This window comes from Canis lupus, chromosome 18 (assembly GCF_048164855.1).
Source record: "Canis lupus baileyi chromosome 18, mCanLup2.hap1, whole genome shotgun sequence".
In the NCBI taxonomy this organism is placed as follows: domain Eukaryota; kingdom Metazoa; phylum Chordata; class Mammalia; order Carnivora; family Canidae; genus Canis; species Canis lupus.
The window spans coordinates 60,697,196-60,712,142 of NC_132855.1; the positions used below are offsets into that span (position 1 = coordinate 60,697,196).

Below are 14,947 nucleotides of genomic sequence, written 5' to 3' on the forward strand. Positions count from 1 at the left end.
TCCTTAGTTCTGATAGTTACAAGGACACAAATCCCAACAGGACGTTTTAAGAAAGCAAAATGGCCCACAGCAATTTTTAAAGAGAATTTGGAATATTTTAAAAGTTCTTGATCTTTTATACATTTTCAAAGTCCTTTTTATTGAGAGGTGGTTGACACACGATCACATCAATCTTTTCAAGGTATATATTGTAATAGCAATTTGATACCATAATCAATTCATAAAACATGATCAGATTTCTTCATTAACAGTGAGATGGTGTAGATGACCCTTTTTTTCTCTCGGAACTCATTCTCATTGCACTTGTCTCAGAATTTCACCCAAATGTAAGATATATTTTGACAGTGTCTTATCTACTACTTATCAAAAAAATTTTAAAAAACGTATGTAAATTGAAATTTAAAAATACTTGTAGGGGGGCAAAAAGTGTTTAAAAAATCATCTGAACAGTATGCGATCATGAAAACATACGTTTTGGTAGGTAGCAAAGATAGACAATTGTAAGTAATTGTCAATTAGAATTTTAGGGAGACCTAGGTCTTCAGTGAGATTGATGGTGGTTCTCTACCCTATTGGCTGTTTATGCATCCATGGGCACGGATGGTATTGTTATGATTACAGTGATAGCGGTGTGCATCATTGCTTTCCCTTTCTTTTTTAGATACATGCTCTGAAACAATATTTACCAAAAAGAAAAACAAAACAAAACCCAAACAAAACCATAGATACAGAAATTTTGGCATGGGTATTTTACTCAATTCTTTCCTTTCTAGTTATAATCCCCAAATTTGGAAACAGTGATGTATCATCAAAATCAACGCCTTGAATCCTAAGAGATGTCTAATTCATATGGAACACCTAGAATCCAGTCTTCCACTATGAAGCAGGGGCCTCCTGATGGGCCTGAGCCCCCAGCCTTGTACCCAGGTTGATCAGGAGTCAGTCTCTTCATGAGCACTTCTGGTCACAGGAATGTAGTCTCCCAGAGCCACCTAATTCTCTGCTTGGCTTAATTTCACTATAATGAGACTGGTCTCCAGCAATGTGTGACTGTGCTAGCAGTAGGCAACAATACTGTTTATTTAGTTCCAAAAATGAAATCAAGAAGCAAAATAAAGAGTTCCCAAATACAATAGTATGAACATGTTTCATTGTGGATGAAGCAAAATGTTAATTTCTCAGTCCTTTGGCTGCTCTGGCACACAGAAGTTAAAAAAATAAAAATAAAGACTGCCTCTGTTTACAGTATGGTGGAGGCTGCAGAGGCAGCCAGCAGCAGCCCCAGGCACAGAACGGACCTGGCTGGCCCTCTCCGACCAAGGAACCCATTCAGGGAGATGCAGGGTGACACAGTCTCTGCTGTTGAGAATTTATCATCAGGAAGATGGAAGGACACTGAATGCTGAGCCCACCTCTAAATCTGCTGCGACAGAGGGACACGTGATTTACGATTGGCTGGAGGCTGCTGAACGGGTATGCCACGTACTGGCAGTGCACAGGCTTGGAGAGTGAGGACCCAACACAGCTGCAGAAACCTCTGGGTTTGAGATAACGCGGAATCACTCAGATCTGGAAGCCCCGAGGGATTTTGCAGGGATCCCATGTGAGCCTCTCCCCACCCACCTCAGCTAAAAATCTCAAGTCAAATTTGCTAACTGCTCTGTGGTAAACCAAAGATGCAGAGGGAGGGCTGTCCCTTTCATAAAAGCTACAAAAGCAAAGAAAGAACTGACTATAAGTGGTGAAATGTTTTTGGAGATGGGGGAGTCCCTGAGGTACAGGACTGGCTCGGCCCAGCCCACCGCGGGCACCCAGGCGCACCCAAACCCAGGGAGGTCAGAACACTCTGGGTGGTGTTCTCAGAGATGTGGCAGTCTGAGGCACAGGGGGAGGTTTTCAGGGTGACGGCAGCCTGGCCCAGCCTGTCAGGCCTGCCCTTATGCAGCAGGCTGATTGCACCCACTTTGCATGTGCTTGACCTGTTTTTTTTTCTTTTTTTTCTTTCCTTAAAAGCCCTCCATTCCTTTCCTGAAAAAGGCTTTTGCCCTTTGGTGGGTTTATAATAAAAGTATTCACGATTTTCGGGGGGGAAAAAAAAAGCAAACAACCATGATCTAATAGGAAGAATTCTAGGGGACCAAGAGGATGGAGCCACTATGCTCCCACAGTCCTCTTTCCAACAGAAGCGCACAACGCCGAGAATAGCTGCTTCAATTCATCGCCGGGTTAGGGGCCACGGCCACACGACAGCACTCAGGGCCTAGCGGAGGTGGCGCGCAGCGAACCTCGGTCTCACCCACGAAGGGACACGGGGGGGCTGGTGGGGAGGTCGCCCGAGGCCTTCCTGGAGGTGGTGCGCATCCTCACCTCACCGGGTCCCCGTCTCCGGGGTCTGGCTCGGGGGGACACCCCTGTACAGGAGCTCTGCTTCGGGCCAGGTCCCGCCGTCCGCTCCCCCAGGCCGTCACAACCAGCCCGGGTGGCACGCTCCTTTGTGAGCACAGGTGGCTCTGAAAAGAGCCTTTGTGTTCCGGGGTGGCCGGTGCGCCTCACTTGGAGCTGGTGTACTTGGTGACGGCCTTGGTGCCCTCGGACACCGCGTGCTTGGCCAGCTCGCCGGGCAGCAGCAGGCGCACGGCCGTCTGCACCTCGCGGGACGTGATGGTCGAGCGCTTGTTGTAATGCGCCAGGCGGGAGGCCTCGCTGGCGATGCGCTCAAAGATGTCGTTGACGAACGAGTTCATGATGCCCATGGCCTTGGACGAGATGCCGGTGTCGGGGTGCACCTGCTTCAGCACCTTGTACACGTAGATGGAGTAGCTCTCCTTGCGGCTGCGCTTGCGCTTCTTGCCATCCTTCTTCTGCGCCTTGGTGACGGCCTTCTTGGAGCCCTTCTTGGGCGCGGGGGCCGATCGGGAGGGCTCGGCAGGGCAGGGAGGCGCGGAGGCGGCGGGGGTCGGGGGAACGGCGCGGCGGGGACACCGGCCCTGGAGGCGGCGGGGAGATGCTAGCAGCTACGCCGGCAGCGATATTTATCTATCGTCTCCATATTCAAATGAAGGCTCCAAACTCTGGGATCCGATTGGCCGGCCGGCCGCGCGCGTGGGCGGCCAGGGATTTATGTAAATAGCGGACGCCGGCTCTTCTTTCCTATTGGACGGTAACCCAACCAATCCGGAGGCGCTTGTGCGGCGCGCAGGGAGGTGGCTGGAGCATCTTTGTTAGAGCCGGGAAAGCTGGGGCCTTTGTTCAGCGTAGGTCCTGCGTGGGGCAAAATACGAATAGGGACACGGATGCTGAAACAAGGGATTAGAAGCCGGTGTAATCCCGCGCCTGCATCTCCTCTGGGCGAGGGGCAGACACATTTCTGAGGCCGAGGGCTAGGGAGGAGAAGCTGAAGCTTATTGAGCAGAATGATGCTAACTTCTTTATTTTCCATCATCTCCGCCCCCCCCCCCCCCCCCCCCGCCGAGCTATGTCAGAATTCGTGAGTAAATCCTAATAACTTTTTAGGAAACGCAAGATTACGTTAAGGTACTCGGATTGGAAGTGCAGCATGGGAGCCAATTCTCAGCTGGAGGCAGGAAACAAGTGGGATTCAAGGGCAACAGTCGTCCTTGGTGTTGTGTTTCAGCTCTGACTACCCCCCTTTGAAGGGGCACATGATATCACCTACTCTACTGAAATAGCCTCGGCTAGGGGCACCTGCCTGGCACAGAGGGTTGCCTGGCACAGGGTTGCACTCCACTCTTGGTTTCTGCTCAGGTGCTGATCTGGGGTCGTGACCCCAGGTCATGACCTCGGTTGGTGGGGTTGAATCATCTGGCTCCTCGCTCAGCAGGGACTCTGCTTGAAGAATCTCTCCCTCTGCCCCTCCCTCACCACTTGCGGGCATGCTTAGGCTCTATTTCAATCAATCAATATAAATACATAATACATACATACTTACTACACTTAAATAGTATTACTCGCTAACCAGGCATCAGAACACCGGCTCATTGATCTGTTATACGAAAAGTGGAGGCCTATTCAAAATATTAAGAATTTATCAGTCAAAATTGATTCAAATCGGGCAGCACCTCATTTAACAGATAGGAGCTCCAAGGAGCTGAACAAAATGAAAATCTTATATAAGAAGAACTGAGCATGAACTGAGCTTCCAACAAAGCAAAGAAAGTGTTACTGAAAGGTCACCTTCCTTTACCTGGACAGCAGGAGCCCATCAGGCCAATGACCTCACTAGTGCTGATGAGGGGACTCCTGACTGACTCCATTTCTGGGACAGCTGACACTTTGAGTAAATTAAGTCTTGGCGCTTAGCATAAGGCACTCCATTTTGGACCTGTTGTCTTGTTTTTATCAGAAGTCATCAGTTGCTTTCTCATTAAATTAATTCCTATAAACACGGGTTAAGTTTTCCTATATGTTAAATGACAAGAGAGAAAAAAAGGGGGTTAGGCATTCACATTTCTAACTTGTTTCAGCATCACCTGGGAAGTTTGTTAGAAATGCAGAATCCTGGGGTATTAACTCAGACTCTATATTTTAAACAGCTCTGGTCTGGGGGTCCTTCCCCCGGCCACTTTAACCATCCAGGGCATTATCCAAGCAGACCAGGAGACTTGGTGATGCCCACAAGTCGAGATGGCTCTCAGCTTCAGAGAGTTAACAAGATGCCTTCAAGATACCAACACAAATGCCCTCCACATGCAAATATGTCTTCTGAGATCCCTGGGCCTCTTGGCATTGTGGGTGCCCTGAGAGGCTTTGCACATACTCAGCATTAACCATTTTATGTTTACCTTAAAAATAGGTAGTTGATTTAACAAACATTTCTATAGAGCTCATTACAAGCCAGGAAGCACTTAATAAATCCTTAATTCAATGTAGGGCCCATAACAGCCTTTTCAGGCATGCACTATTATCAACTCTGTTTTATAGATGATTAATAAAAGGCTGAGGAAAACATGTCCCAAGTTAAACAGCCTGTCAGGGGTCAACAGCCTTTCTAGGGGTCAACCCCTAGAAATCAGGCAGATTGGCACCAAGAACCAAGACAAGTGCAACATAGAATTTTTAAATATTTGGATAGTGAATTTCATTTCATTTTGAACAAGGAAAGACCACCATTTATGATGTGGTGTGTAGAAGAAAAATATTAAAACACAAATGCGTTGCTCTGTGTTCAAGTTTCTGGCAAGAAAAAATCAGAGGGGCATCTGAGTGGCTCAGTGGTTGAGCGTCTGCCTCAGGCTCAGGGCATGATCTCAGGGTCCTGGGATCGAGTCCCACATCGGGCTCCCGTAGGGAGCCTGCTTCTCCCTTTGCCTATGTCTCTGCCTCTCTCTGTGTGTGTCTCTCATGAATAAATAAATAAAACCTAAAAATAAATAAATAAATAAATAAATAAATAAATAAATAAATAAAACCTTTTTTAAAAAGTCAGAAATCTTATAACTTCTAATGCCGTAGAAAGGTGGAAGTGCTATAGATGAAATTGCACTCACTTCCACAATTGCTGACTCCATTAAAAAAAAAAAGAGAGAGTCTTTGAATATACGCGCCTTAAGACAATAGATGAGCTTGTTTCTGGATCATTTATCCAAAGCACTTTTGTGGACATCATTATTTTGTTCCCTGGGAGACTTAATGAGTAATGTATAGAAATGATTCATCTTGCCTCCTGGCAGCCTTGGAAGATGTCTGAAGCCTGATCTTGCACAGGAGGTGCAGTCCAAGTAGGAATCACTTCCCTTTCACCTATGGATTTAGTTGGCACAAATTTCTCTGACATTCTCGAAACAACGTTCAGAAGCAGTCTTTCGGTGTCAGCTGAGGTTCGCTGGCAGCAGACGTGAATGCGTTTGCGATGTTGGGGAGGGGACAGTTTACCTCCACCCTCCTAGGCTTCGATAGCTGGTTCCATGAAGTGAGCCGACAACAGGCAGAGTAACAGGAGAAAAGGTACATGAATTTACTACTTTTTAATATTACCTGCGTGGAGGCATCATAGGGGTAGAAAGTGAGGTTGGAGAGCTTATCCACCATCTTCACAGGGGAGGTGGGTGCGGGCCTCTGAGAGGCAGTGACCAGTTTGCAGGAAAGACGACTGGGCTCTTTGGAGACCAGATGGCAGGTGTGCTGGTTTGTAATAAAGTCTGTGGTTGTGGCCTGGACCTCTTTCTTGTCTCCTGTGATGATTGCGGGAGGGGATTGATGCCCGTTAGGGACTTTTGGGAGGAACTGTCTTTAGGCAGATAAGGGGGGTTCAGAGAAAGGCTCTACCAGCCTGTGTTATTTTTCGAGCATCCTCAGGCCCAAGTAATCAGTATCCCAAAGGCATGTGCTTTGGGGTGGCACATCCTGAACATCTTCAGTCCCAGACATGTGGCTCAGAGAACCTGTGACCAAGGAGTGGGAGTTCTGGGGATGACGTGCTTTGAGTATGTCACAGCACCAGTGACATGATTTGCAGGGTCTGGTGCAAAATGAGAATTTTGGCATCTTGGGCCAGGACTGTTGAGGATTTTAGGAGGGGTCCAGCAGAGCATTGGAGCAAGCATGGGACGCTTCTCAGGGCAGCCCTGGTGTTGGCCCACATTGCTGGCCCTTGAAGGTGGCCATGTGCCCCTAGGCCTGCAGGCCCCATGTAGGGGGGAGTTCCTAGCCACATGTGCCCCTCGCAGTCCCCTCACCCGCCCTGGTCCTCGCAACCCTGGGAACGCTGGTCCTCCCACCAGGTCCGGCTGGGGTTTCTTGGCTTCCTTGTGGTTTGGGAAGCCTTGGAGGAAGACTTGCAGTGGGATAGGAGGGGAACATTTGTAGAAATGGCCTTGAGTAAGAAGCTGTGTTTCTGTGTTGGTGCTAAGATTTGGGAGTTGCTCTACCCCCACAGAGTGGCTGGAAAATCAGGACCTGACTCTCTTGGGTTGCTACCATGGAATGAATGTGTGTCTTCCCCAAATTTGTATTCAAAACCCTAATCCCCAGTGGCATGGCATCAGGAGGCAGGGCCTTTGGGAGGAGAGTAGGGTTATGTGGGGTCCTGGTGCTGGGGGCCCCTGTGGTGGGATTAGTGTCCTTATAAGAAGAGGCAGGACAGCCCTTGCTTCTCTCCGTGTGTGTTCCATGTGAGGACATGGTGAGAAGGGAACCCTCTGCATGCCTGGGAGAGAGACCGCATCAGGAACCCAACTGGCTGATCTTGGATTTTCAGCCCCTGGAACCAGGATGAGTAAATAGATGCCTGTTGGTTCAGTGGCCTGGTCGGTGCTGTTTGTCACAGCAGCCTGTGCTGACTGGGAGAGCTGGCTTGGGGTCAGGAGCCACGGCATATTGGCAGATGGAACACAGGAGGGCAAGCTGAGATTTCCCAAGAAGAAATGGAGGGAGGAGGGAAGGGGAGGGAGGCAGAGTGATGAGAGAAAAACCCTCCACCATCCGGACTTACAAGTCCAGGTCCGATGTCTGCTCAGACCAAGCATGCACTGTGCACCTGCTTCATGGATGAGTGGCCTAAAGAGAACTTTATTTCTGTCCTGAAGCTGTGGATCAATGCTCTCACTCCCAGCACTCCTGGATGTTAAAACGTGTGATTTCTGTCTGCGTGTTAGTTTATGACTTTCGTGAAGTCTTACAAAGGAGTCCTTCTGACTTGCTGACTTGCGGCTCTGTGTGCAAGCTCTACGCCCTATGGATGCTGTCCACTTGCAGGAGCCCCTCCTTCCCTGTGTGTGCCGGGCAGCCATCCTAACCTGGGCCTGCATACCACTCTGGTCCCTTGTTGAGAGTCTAAAACATTGGTTGATTTTGTGCTGATGAAAAAGGCCAAAAGGAACACAGAAAAAGAAAGACAAGCAATGAAACGGTGGCCTGAAGCTTAGCCATTAGGGTCAGACAGCTGTGCTTGGGAGGAACGACCTAGAAGAAAAATTTACAAAGGGGTTTAGGGTGCCTGCGGGGCTCAGGCAGTGAGGTGTCCAACTCTTGGTTTCAGCTCAGGTCATGGTCTTGGGGTCATGAGAGCCCGAGACCCCACACTGGGCTCTGAGCTCAGTGCAGATTCCTTGTTTGTCTCCTTTCCCCTCTATCCCTCACCCCTTGTTCACTCTCTCTCTCTGTCAATTTAAATAAATAATATCTTTAAAATAAAATAAAAGAAAATAAATGGGGTTTGGATGATTTAAAAAAATCGAAACTTTTTTCTGTTAGCAATTCTAGTGTATAGTGCCTGGTGCTGGTAGCCGTTCCATAAATATGTTGAATAAATGATTGAATAAAATAATTATGTTTATTATTGTAAATTATCATCGTGTATTTTTTTTTTTTTTTTAGAGAAGGAGAGAGGGAGAAGGAGAGGGAGAGGGCAAGTCTCAAGCCGACTCCATGCCCGGCTCAGAGCCCTATTCAGGGCCAGATCTCACGACCCTGAGATCATGACCTGAGCTGAAATCTGGAGCCTGATGCTTGACCACTTGTTTTCTCTGCCTACCATCCTGTTTTCTCCCCTGGGGTGGGGCTAGTGAGTGGCCAGCTTTCTCCCCACTGCAGCCAGGAAGACTGCTTGCTAAAACATTCTCACAAACGAGAATTTGCCATAGATGAAACATTGCAATAGCAAACACAGAGGCGTTTGCTTTTCCTCCCTTTCTCTCCAAACTGGAAGAGCCTGCAGAGGGGCAGGGGGAGGGCTCTGTCAGGAGGCAGCACCCTGGGTTCAAAAAAGATACGAGTAGGGAGAAGATTTCACTGTGGGGTTGGGAGCTGCAGGGCGGCGTGTGGGGGCAATTCCAGTGCAGGGCGTCAGATCCCAGAGGGCGGGTAGACCTCACTAAATGCTTGTAGGTTTGCAAAGGAAGCCAGCTTAGCCAGCCTGGGTGCTACTGCCAGTAGACGGAGCCTGTTCTGCCCCCCCCCCCCCCGTGGCTGGGAGTGCTGGGGGGCCCTGCCTCCACATGAGAAGGACCCCAGGTGAGACGTGTGCTGCTCGCATCCTGTGCAAGGAGACTGGCAGAGCTGCCTTTGTGCTCCCTTCCACGTTATTTCAGCAAGCAGAAGAGGCGGGTCTGCAGTCAACCCCAGTGCCTGATGTGGACCCTGGCTCAGGGGTGTGACAGGATCAGGGACAGGCAGCAGGAGCTGTGTTGGATGAGCACCTGTGGGAGGTCTGATGCCCACCCCAGGACAGACTGTGGTTGTCCCCAGCTGGGGTCAGGGGCATAATGGGCTCTGGAGGCCACCCTGTCCCACAGGCCTTTTGGTTCTTCGCTGCTCTTTCACAGGACCAAGCTCTGCTCCTCGTGTGCATATGGCATATTTTTCTTACTTTCTCTGCACGACCCACACAAGTCAATGACCAAGTTGGCTCTCCCAGAATGGACTCTTAAACCAGTGGATCAGGAATCACATGGTTGGCACTGGAGAGGAAATCTGCTGGTGGATCCCTGCCATCTTCTCCCTAGAGAAAAGTGACCGTGTAGTAACCACTGGTTTTTTGCATGTATGACTTCCTTGTCTCCATTCCCTTCTGCCTACAGAAGTCCTGCATTTTGTACGGCTCCTCCAAATGGCTTCCCATGTGCAGGATTGCATGCTGCCTGAGTTGAATCCATCTGTGCTCAAATACACTCTTACGATGTTTATCTTTCCACGGTGCTAGTGTCAGAAATGGGACCCCCCCCACCCCAGGAAGGCCCTGATGGCTGGCAGAGCAGCAGGCAACCAGGTGTGGGTCCCTGCTGAGCCCCTCTGACCCTGCTGCCCTCTTGCCACCTCTGCTGGCCATGGCTGAGGCCCACTCAGGTCCTGGTCTGAGCTTCCGGATGGGAAATGGCTGAAAATCAGATGGGCTCCGACGTGAGGCCTCAGGTGAGTCAGATTTTGTTTAAAGGCTGAAAAAACAGTAAACGTCACCAAAGACAGTCTTATTTCTTTTTTAAAGTTTTTATTTTAATCCCAGTTAGTTAGCACACAGTGTGATAATCGTGTCAGGTGCACAATGTAGTGAGTCAGCACTTCCACACGTCACCTGGTGCTCACGATGACAGGTGCCCTCCCTCATCCCCATCACCTGTTTCCCTATCGCCCTGCCCACCTCCCCTCAGGTGCCCATCATTGTGTTCTCTGTAGTTCAGAGTCTGTTTCTTGGTTTGTTTATCTCTCTCTTATTTGCCCTTTGCTCCTTTGTTTTGTTTCCTAAATTCCACCTATGAGTGAGGTCATATGGTATTTGTCTTTCTCCGATTGACTTATGTCAGTCACAGCATCACACACTCTAGCTCCATCCACGTTGTTGCAAATAGCAGGATCTCACCTTTTGTTTATGTCTAAGTAATATTCCCTTGTGTGTGTGTGCTTTCTTCATTCATCAGCCCATGGATGTCTGGGCTGAATAGTCTAATTGTTGTTGATAACATTGCTCAGGGTGCAATGTGCCTTCACATCTGTATTTTTGTATCCTCGGGTAAATGCCCAGTAGTTCAATTGCTGCGTTGTACGGTAGTTCAATTTTTAACTTTGTAGGAACTTTCATCCTGTTTTCAAGTGGCTGCACCAGTTCACATTCCCACCAACAGTGCAAGAGGGTTCCCCTTCCCCCACATCATCGCCACACCTGTTGTTTCTTGATTTGTTAATTTTAGCCATCCTGACAGGTATGAGGTGGTATCTTGTGGTTTGGATGTGTATTTCCCAGGTTATGGGTGTTGTTGATCATCTTCTCATGTGCCTGTTGGCCACCTGGATCTCCAAAGATAATCTTGAGACACAGAACTTTTATCCTGGATGAGCTTGTCCATTATGAGGTGTCCCAGAGCAAAAGGGGTCTCAGTGAAGTACTCACCACAAAGGCTAGACAGAAAATTATTTTTCCTCCTTTACAGCTTCTGGTGACCAGGATGAGGCTGCTGGGACACTCGGCTCACTCCAGAACCTGCTGATGAGGTCCCAGGAGCAAAGGTAGAAGCTGGCCCAGGGTGAGAAGACTTACCAGATCTCTGTGATGCCTGGTCCAGGGAGGAAGGTAAAATCTCACATTGTTCCTTACTTCCCAAACTCACATTGAGGAGAAAACATTTGTAAAAATTAGAACTCTGAATGGTGACTTATGGGTTTCCTTCTGGGTACCCAGGGGTTGGTTGTTGATCCTTTCTCTCCCCAGGGACAGCTGTTGCCTTATTTTTGGCTTCTGTTGTGCCCTGGGAACTTAGTTTGGCAACTGGCAGGTTGGGGACCCCAAAAATGGCCTCCCAGAAATGTGGGTTGTGTCCCACTTACAGCTGGGGTACTGCCCACTGTCCGCAGCTTCCAGAAACATTGTCCAAATCTTCCTTTCGTTGGGAGTGGCAGTGCATCTCGGGAGGGCAGCATATTTCGCCTATTTTCGGGGAAGCATCTTCAATCCCAAGGGTTGCTTAATATCACCAAGAAAACCTATTCTTTGGCCCACCTGGAACCTGACAAGATATTTATTTTTTAATTATTATATTTAATAAATTTATTTATATTGGTGTTCAATTTGTCAACATACAGAATAACACCCAGTGCTCATCCCGTCAAGTGCCCACTTCAGTGCCCGCCACCCATTCACCCCCACCCCCCGCCCTCCTCCCCTTCCACCACCCCTAGTTCGTTTCCCAGAGTTAGGAGTCTTTATGTTCTGTCTCCCTTTCTGATATTTCCCACTTATTTTTTCTCCTTTCCCCTTTATTCCCTTTCACTATTTTTTATATTCCCCAAAAGAATGAGACTATATAATGTTTGTCCTTCTCCAATTGACTTACTTCACTCAGCATAATACCCTCCAGTTCCATCCATGTTGAAGCAAATGGTGGGTATTTGTCATTTCTAATAGCTGAGTAATATTCCATTGTATACAAAAACCACATCTTCTTTATCCATTCATCTTTCCATGGACACCGAGGCTCCTTCCACAGTTTGGCTATTGTGGACATTGCTGCTAGAAACATCGGGGTGCAGGTGTCCCGGTTTCATTGCATCTGTATCTTTGGGGTAAATCCCCAGCAGTGCAATTGCTGGGTGGTAGGGCAGGTCTATTTTTAACTCTTTGAGGAACCTCCACACAGTTTTCCAGAGTGGCTGCACCAGTTCACATTCCCACCAACAGTGTAAGAGGGTTCCCTTTTCTCCGCATCCTCTCCAACATTTGTGGTTTCCTGCCTTGTTAATTTTCCCCATTCTCACTGGTGTGAGGTGATATCTCATTGTGGTTTTGATTTGTATTTCCCTGATGGCAAGTGATGCAGAGCATTTCCTCATGTGCTTGTTGGCCATGTCTAGGTCTTCCTCTGTGAGATTTCTCTTCATGGCTTTTACCCATTTCATGACTGGATTGTTTGTTTCTTTGCTGTTGAGTTTAATAAGTTCTTTATAGATCTTGGAAACTAGCCCTTTATCTGATACGTCATTTGCAAATATCTGCTCCCATTCTGTAGGTTGTCTTTGAGTTTTGTTGACTGTATCCTTTGCTGTGCAAAAGCTTCTTATCTTGATGAAGTCCCAATAGTTCATTTTTGCTTTTGTTTCTTTTGCCTTCGTGGATGTATCTTGCAAGAAGTTACTGTGGCTGAGTTCAAAAAGGGTGTTGCCTGTGTTCTCCTCTAGGATTTTGACGGAATCTTGTCTCACATTTAGATCTTACATCCATTTTGAGTTTATCTTTGTGTATGGTGAAAGAGAGTGGTCTAGTTTCATTCCTCTGCATGTGAATGTCCAATTTTCCCAGCACCATTTATTGAAAATACTGCCTTTTTTCCAGTGGATAGTCTTTCCTCATTTTTCGAATATTAGTTGACCATAAAGTTCAGGGTCCACTTCTGGGTTCTCTATTCTATTCTCTATTCCATTGATCGATGTGTCTGTTTTTGTGCCAGTACCACACTGTTTTGATGACCACAGCTTTGTAGTACAACCTGAAATCTGGCATTGTGATGCTCCCAGCTATGGTTTTCTTTTTTAAAATTCCCCTGGCTATTCAGGGTCTTTTCTGATTCCACACAAATCTTAAAACAATTTGTTCTAACTCTCTGAAGAAAGTCCATGGTATTTTGATAGGGATTGCATCGAACGTGTAAATTGCCCTGGGTAAGATTGACATTTTCACAATATTAATTCTGCCAATCCATGAGCATGGAATATTTTTCCATCTCTTTGTGTCTTCCTCAATTTCTTTCAGAAGCGTTCTATAGTTTTTAGGGTAGAGATACTGTACCTCTTTGGTGAGGTTTATTCCTAGGTATCTTATGCTTTTGGGTGCAATTGTAAATGGGATTGAATCCTTAATTTCTCTTTCTTCCGTCTGATTGTTAGTGTATAGAAATGCCACTGACTGCTGGGCATTGATTTTGTATCCTGCCACACTGCCGAATTGCTGTATGAGTTCTAGCAATCTTGGGGTGGAGGCTTTTGGATTTTCTACGTAGAGTATCATGTCATCGGCGATGAGGGAGAGTTTGACTTCTTCTTTGCCAATTTGAATGCCTTTAATGTCTTTTTGTTGTCTGATTGCTGAGGCTAGGACTTCCAGTACTATGTTGAATAGCAGTGGTGAGAGTGGACATCCCTGTCTTGTTCCTGATCTTAAGGGAAAGGCTCCCAGTGCTTCCCCATTGAGAATGATATTTGCTGTGGGCTTTTCGTAGATGGCTTTTAAGATGTTGAGGAATGTTCCCTCTATCCCTCCACTCTAAAGAGTTTTGAGCAGGAATGGATGCTGTATTTTGTCAAATGCTTTCTCTGCATCTAATGAGAGGATCCTATGATTCTTGGTTTTTCTCTTGCTGATATGATGAATCACATGGATTGCTTTACGAGTGTTGAACCAGCTTTGTTTCCTGGGGATAAATCCTACTTGGTCGTGGTGAATAATTTTCTTAATGTACTGTTGGCTCCTATTGGCTAGTATCTTGTTGAGAATTTTTGCATCCATGTTCATCAGGGATATTGGTCTGTAATTCTCCTTTTTGGCGGGGTCTTTGTCTGGTTTTCGAATTAAGGTGATACTGGCTTCATAGAACAAGTTTGGAAGTACTCCATCTCTTTCTATCTTTCCAAACAGCTTTAGTAGAATAGGTATGGTCTTCTTTAACCGTTTGATAGAATTCCCCAGGGAAGCCATCTGGCCCTGGACTTTTGTGTCTTGGGAGGTTGTTGATGACTGCTTCAATTTCCTCCCTGGTTATTGCCCTTTCAGGTTTTCTATTTCTTCCTGTTCCAGTTTTGGTACTTTGTGTCTTTCCAGAAATGCATCCATTTCTTCTAGATTGCCTAATTTATTGGCGTATAGCTGTTCATAATATGTTTTTAAAATCGTTTGTATTTCCTTGGTGTTGGTAGTGATCTCTCCTTTCTCATTCATGATTTTATTAATTTGAGTCTTCTCTCTCTTCTTGTTAATAAGGCTGGCTAATGGTTTATCTACCTTATTAATTCTTTCAAAGAACCAACTCCCGGTTTTGTTGATCTGTTCCACAGTTCTTCTGGTCTTGATTTCATTGATTTCTGCTCGAATCTTTATTAACTCTCTTCTTCTGCTGGGTGTAGAATCTATTTGCTGTTTTTTTCTCTAGCTCCTTTATGTGTAAGGTTAGCTTTTGTATTTGAGTTCTTTCCAGTTTTTGGATAAAAAAATAATTTGTATTGCGATGTATTTCCCCCTCAGGTCTGCTTTTGCTGTATCCCAAAGATTTTGAACGGTTGTATCTTCATTCTCATTAGTTTCCATGAATTTTTTTAATTCTTCCTTAATTTCCTGGTTGACCCTTTCATCTTTTAGCAGGATGGACCTTAAGCTCCTCGTGTTTGAAGTCCTTCACAACTTCCTGTTGTGATTTAGTTCTAATTTCAAAGCATTATGGTCTGAGAATACGCAGGGGACAATCCCAATCTTTTGGTATCAGTTCAGACCCGATTTGTGACCCAGTATGTGGTC

The 14,947-nt window shown here is 46.8% G+C and overlaps 2 protein-coding genes across 4 annotated transcripts in view; one reads left to right on the plus strand and one right to left on the minus strand.

The window, feature by feature from the left end:
• Positions 1-14,947, plus strand: part of LOC140609336 (histone H2B type 3-B) — a 31,686-nt gene that overhangs the window by 3,369 nt on the left and 13,370 nt on the right. The window contains exon 2 of one of the 3 annotated variants that reach the window (XM_072784712.1): positions 10,881-11,020. The gene's annotated coding sequence lies outside the window, so the exon portion shown is untranslated. Of the gene's footprint in view, positions 1-773; positions 1,134-1,246; positions 2,864-10,880; positions 11,021-14,947 lie in introns of those variants that run through there. The other 2 variants (XM_072784713.1, XM_072784711.1) reach the window with 2 other exon arrangements.
• LOC140609404 (histone H2B type 1-L-like) lies at positions 156-6,048 on the minus strand. Its single transcript, XM_072784747.1, has 2 exons — positions 5,995-6,048; positions 156-3,014 (listed from the first exon to the last, which is right to left on the minus strand). Exons 1-2 carry the CDS (start codon positions 6,046-6,048, stop codon positions 2,550-2,552), a joined length of 519 nt encoding a protein of 172 aa, XP_072640848.1. The 3' UTR covers positions 156-2,549.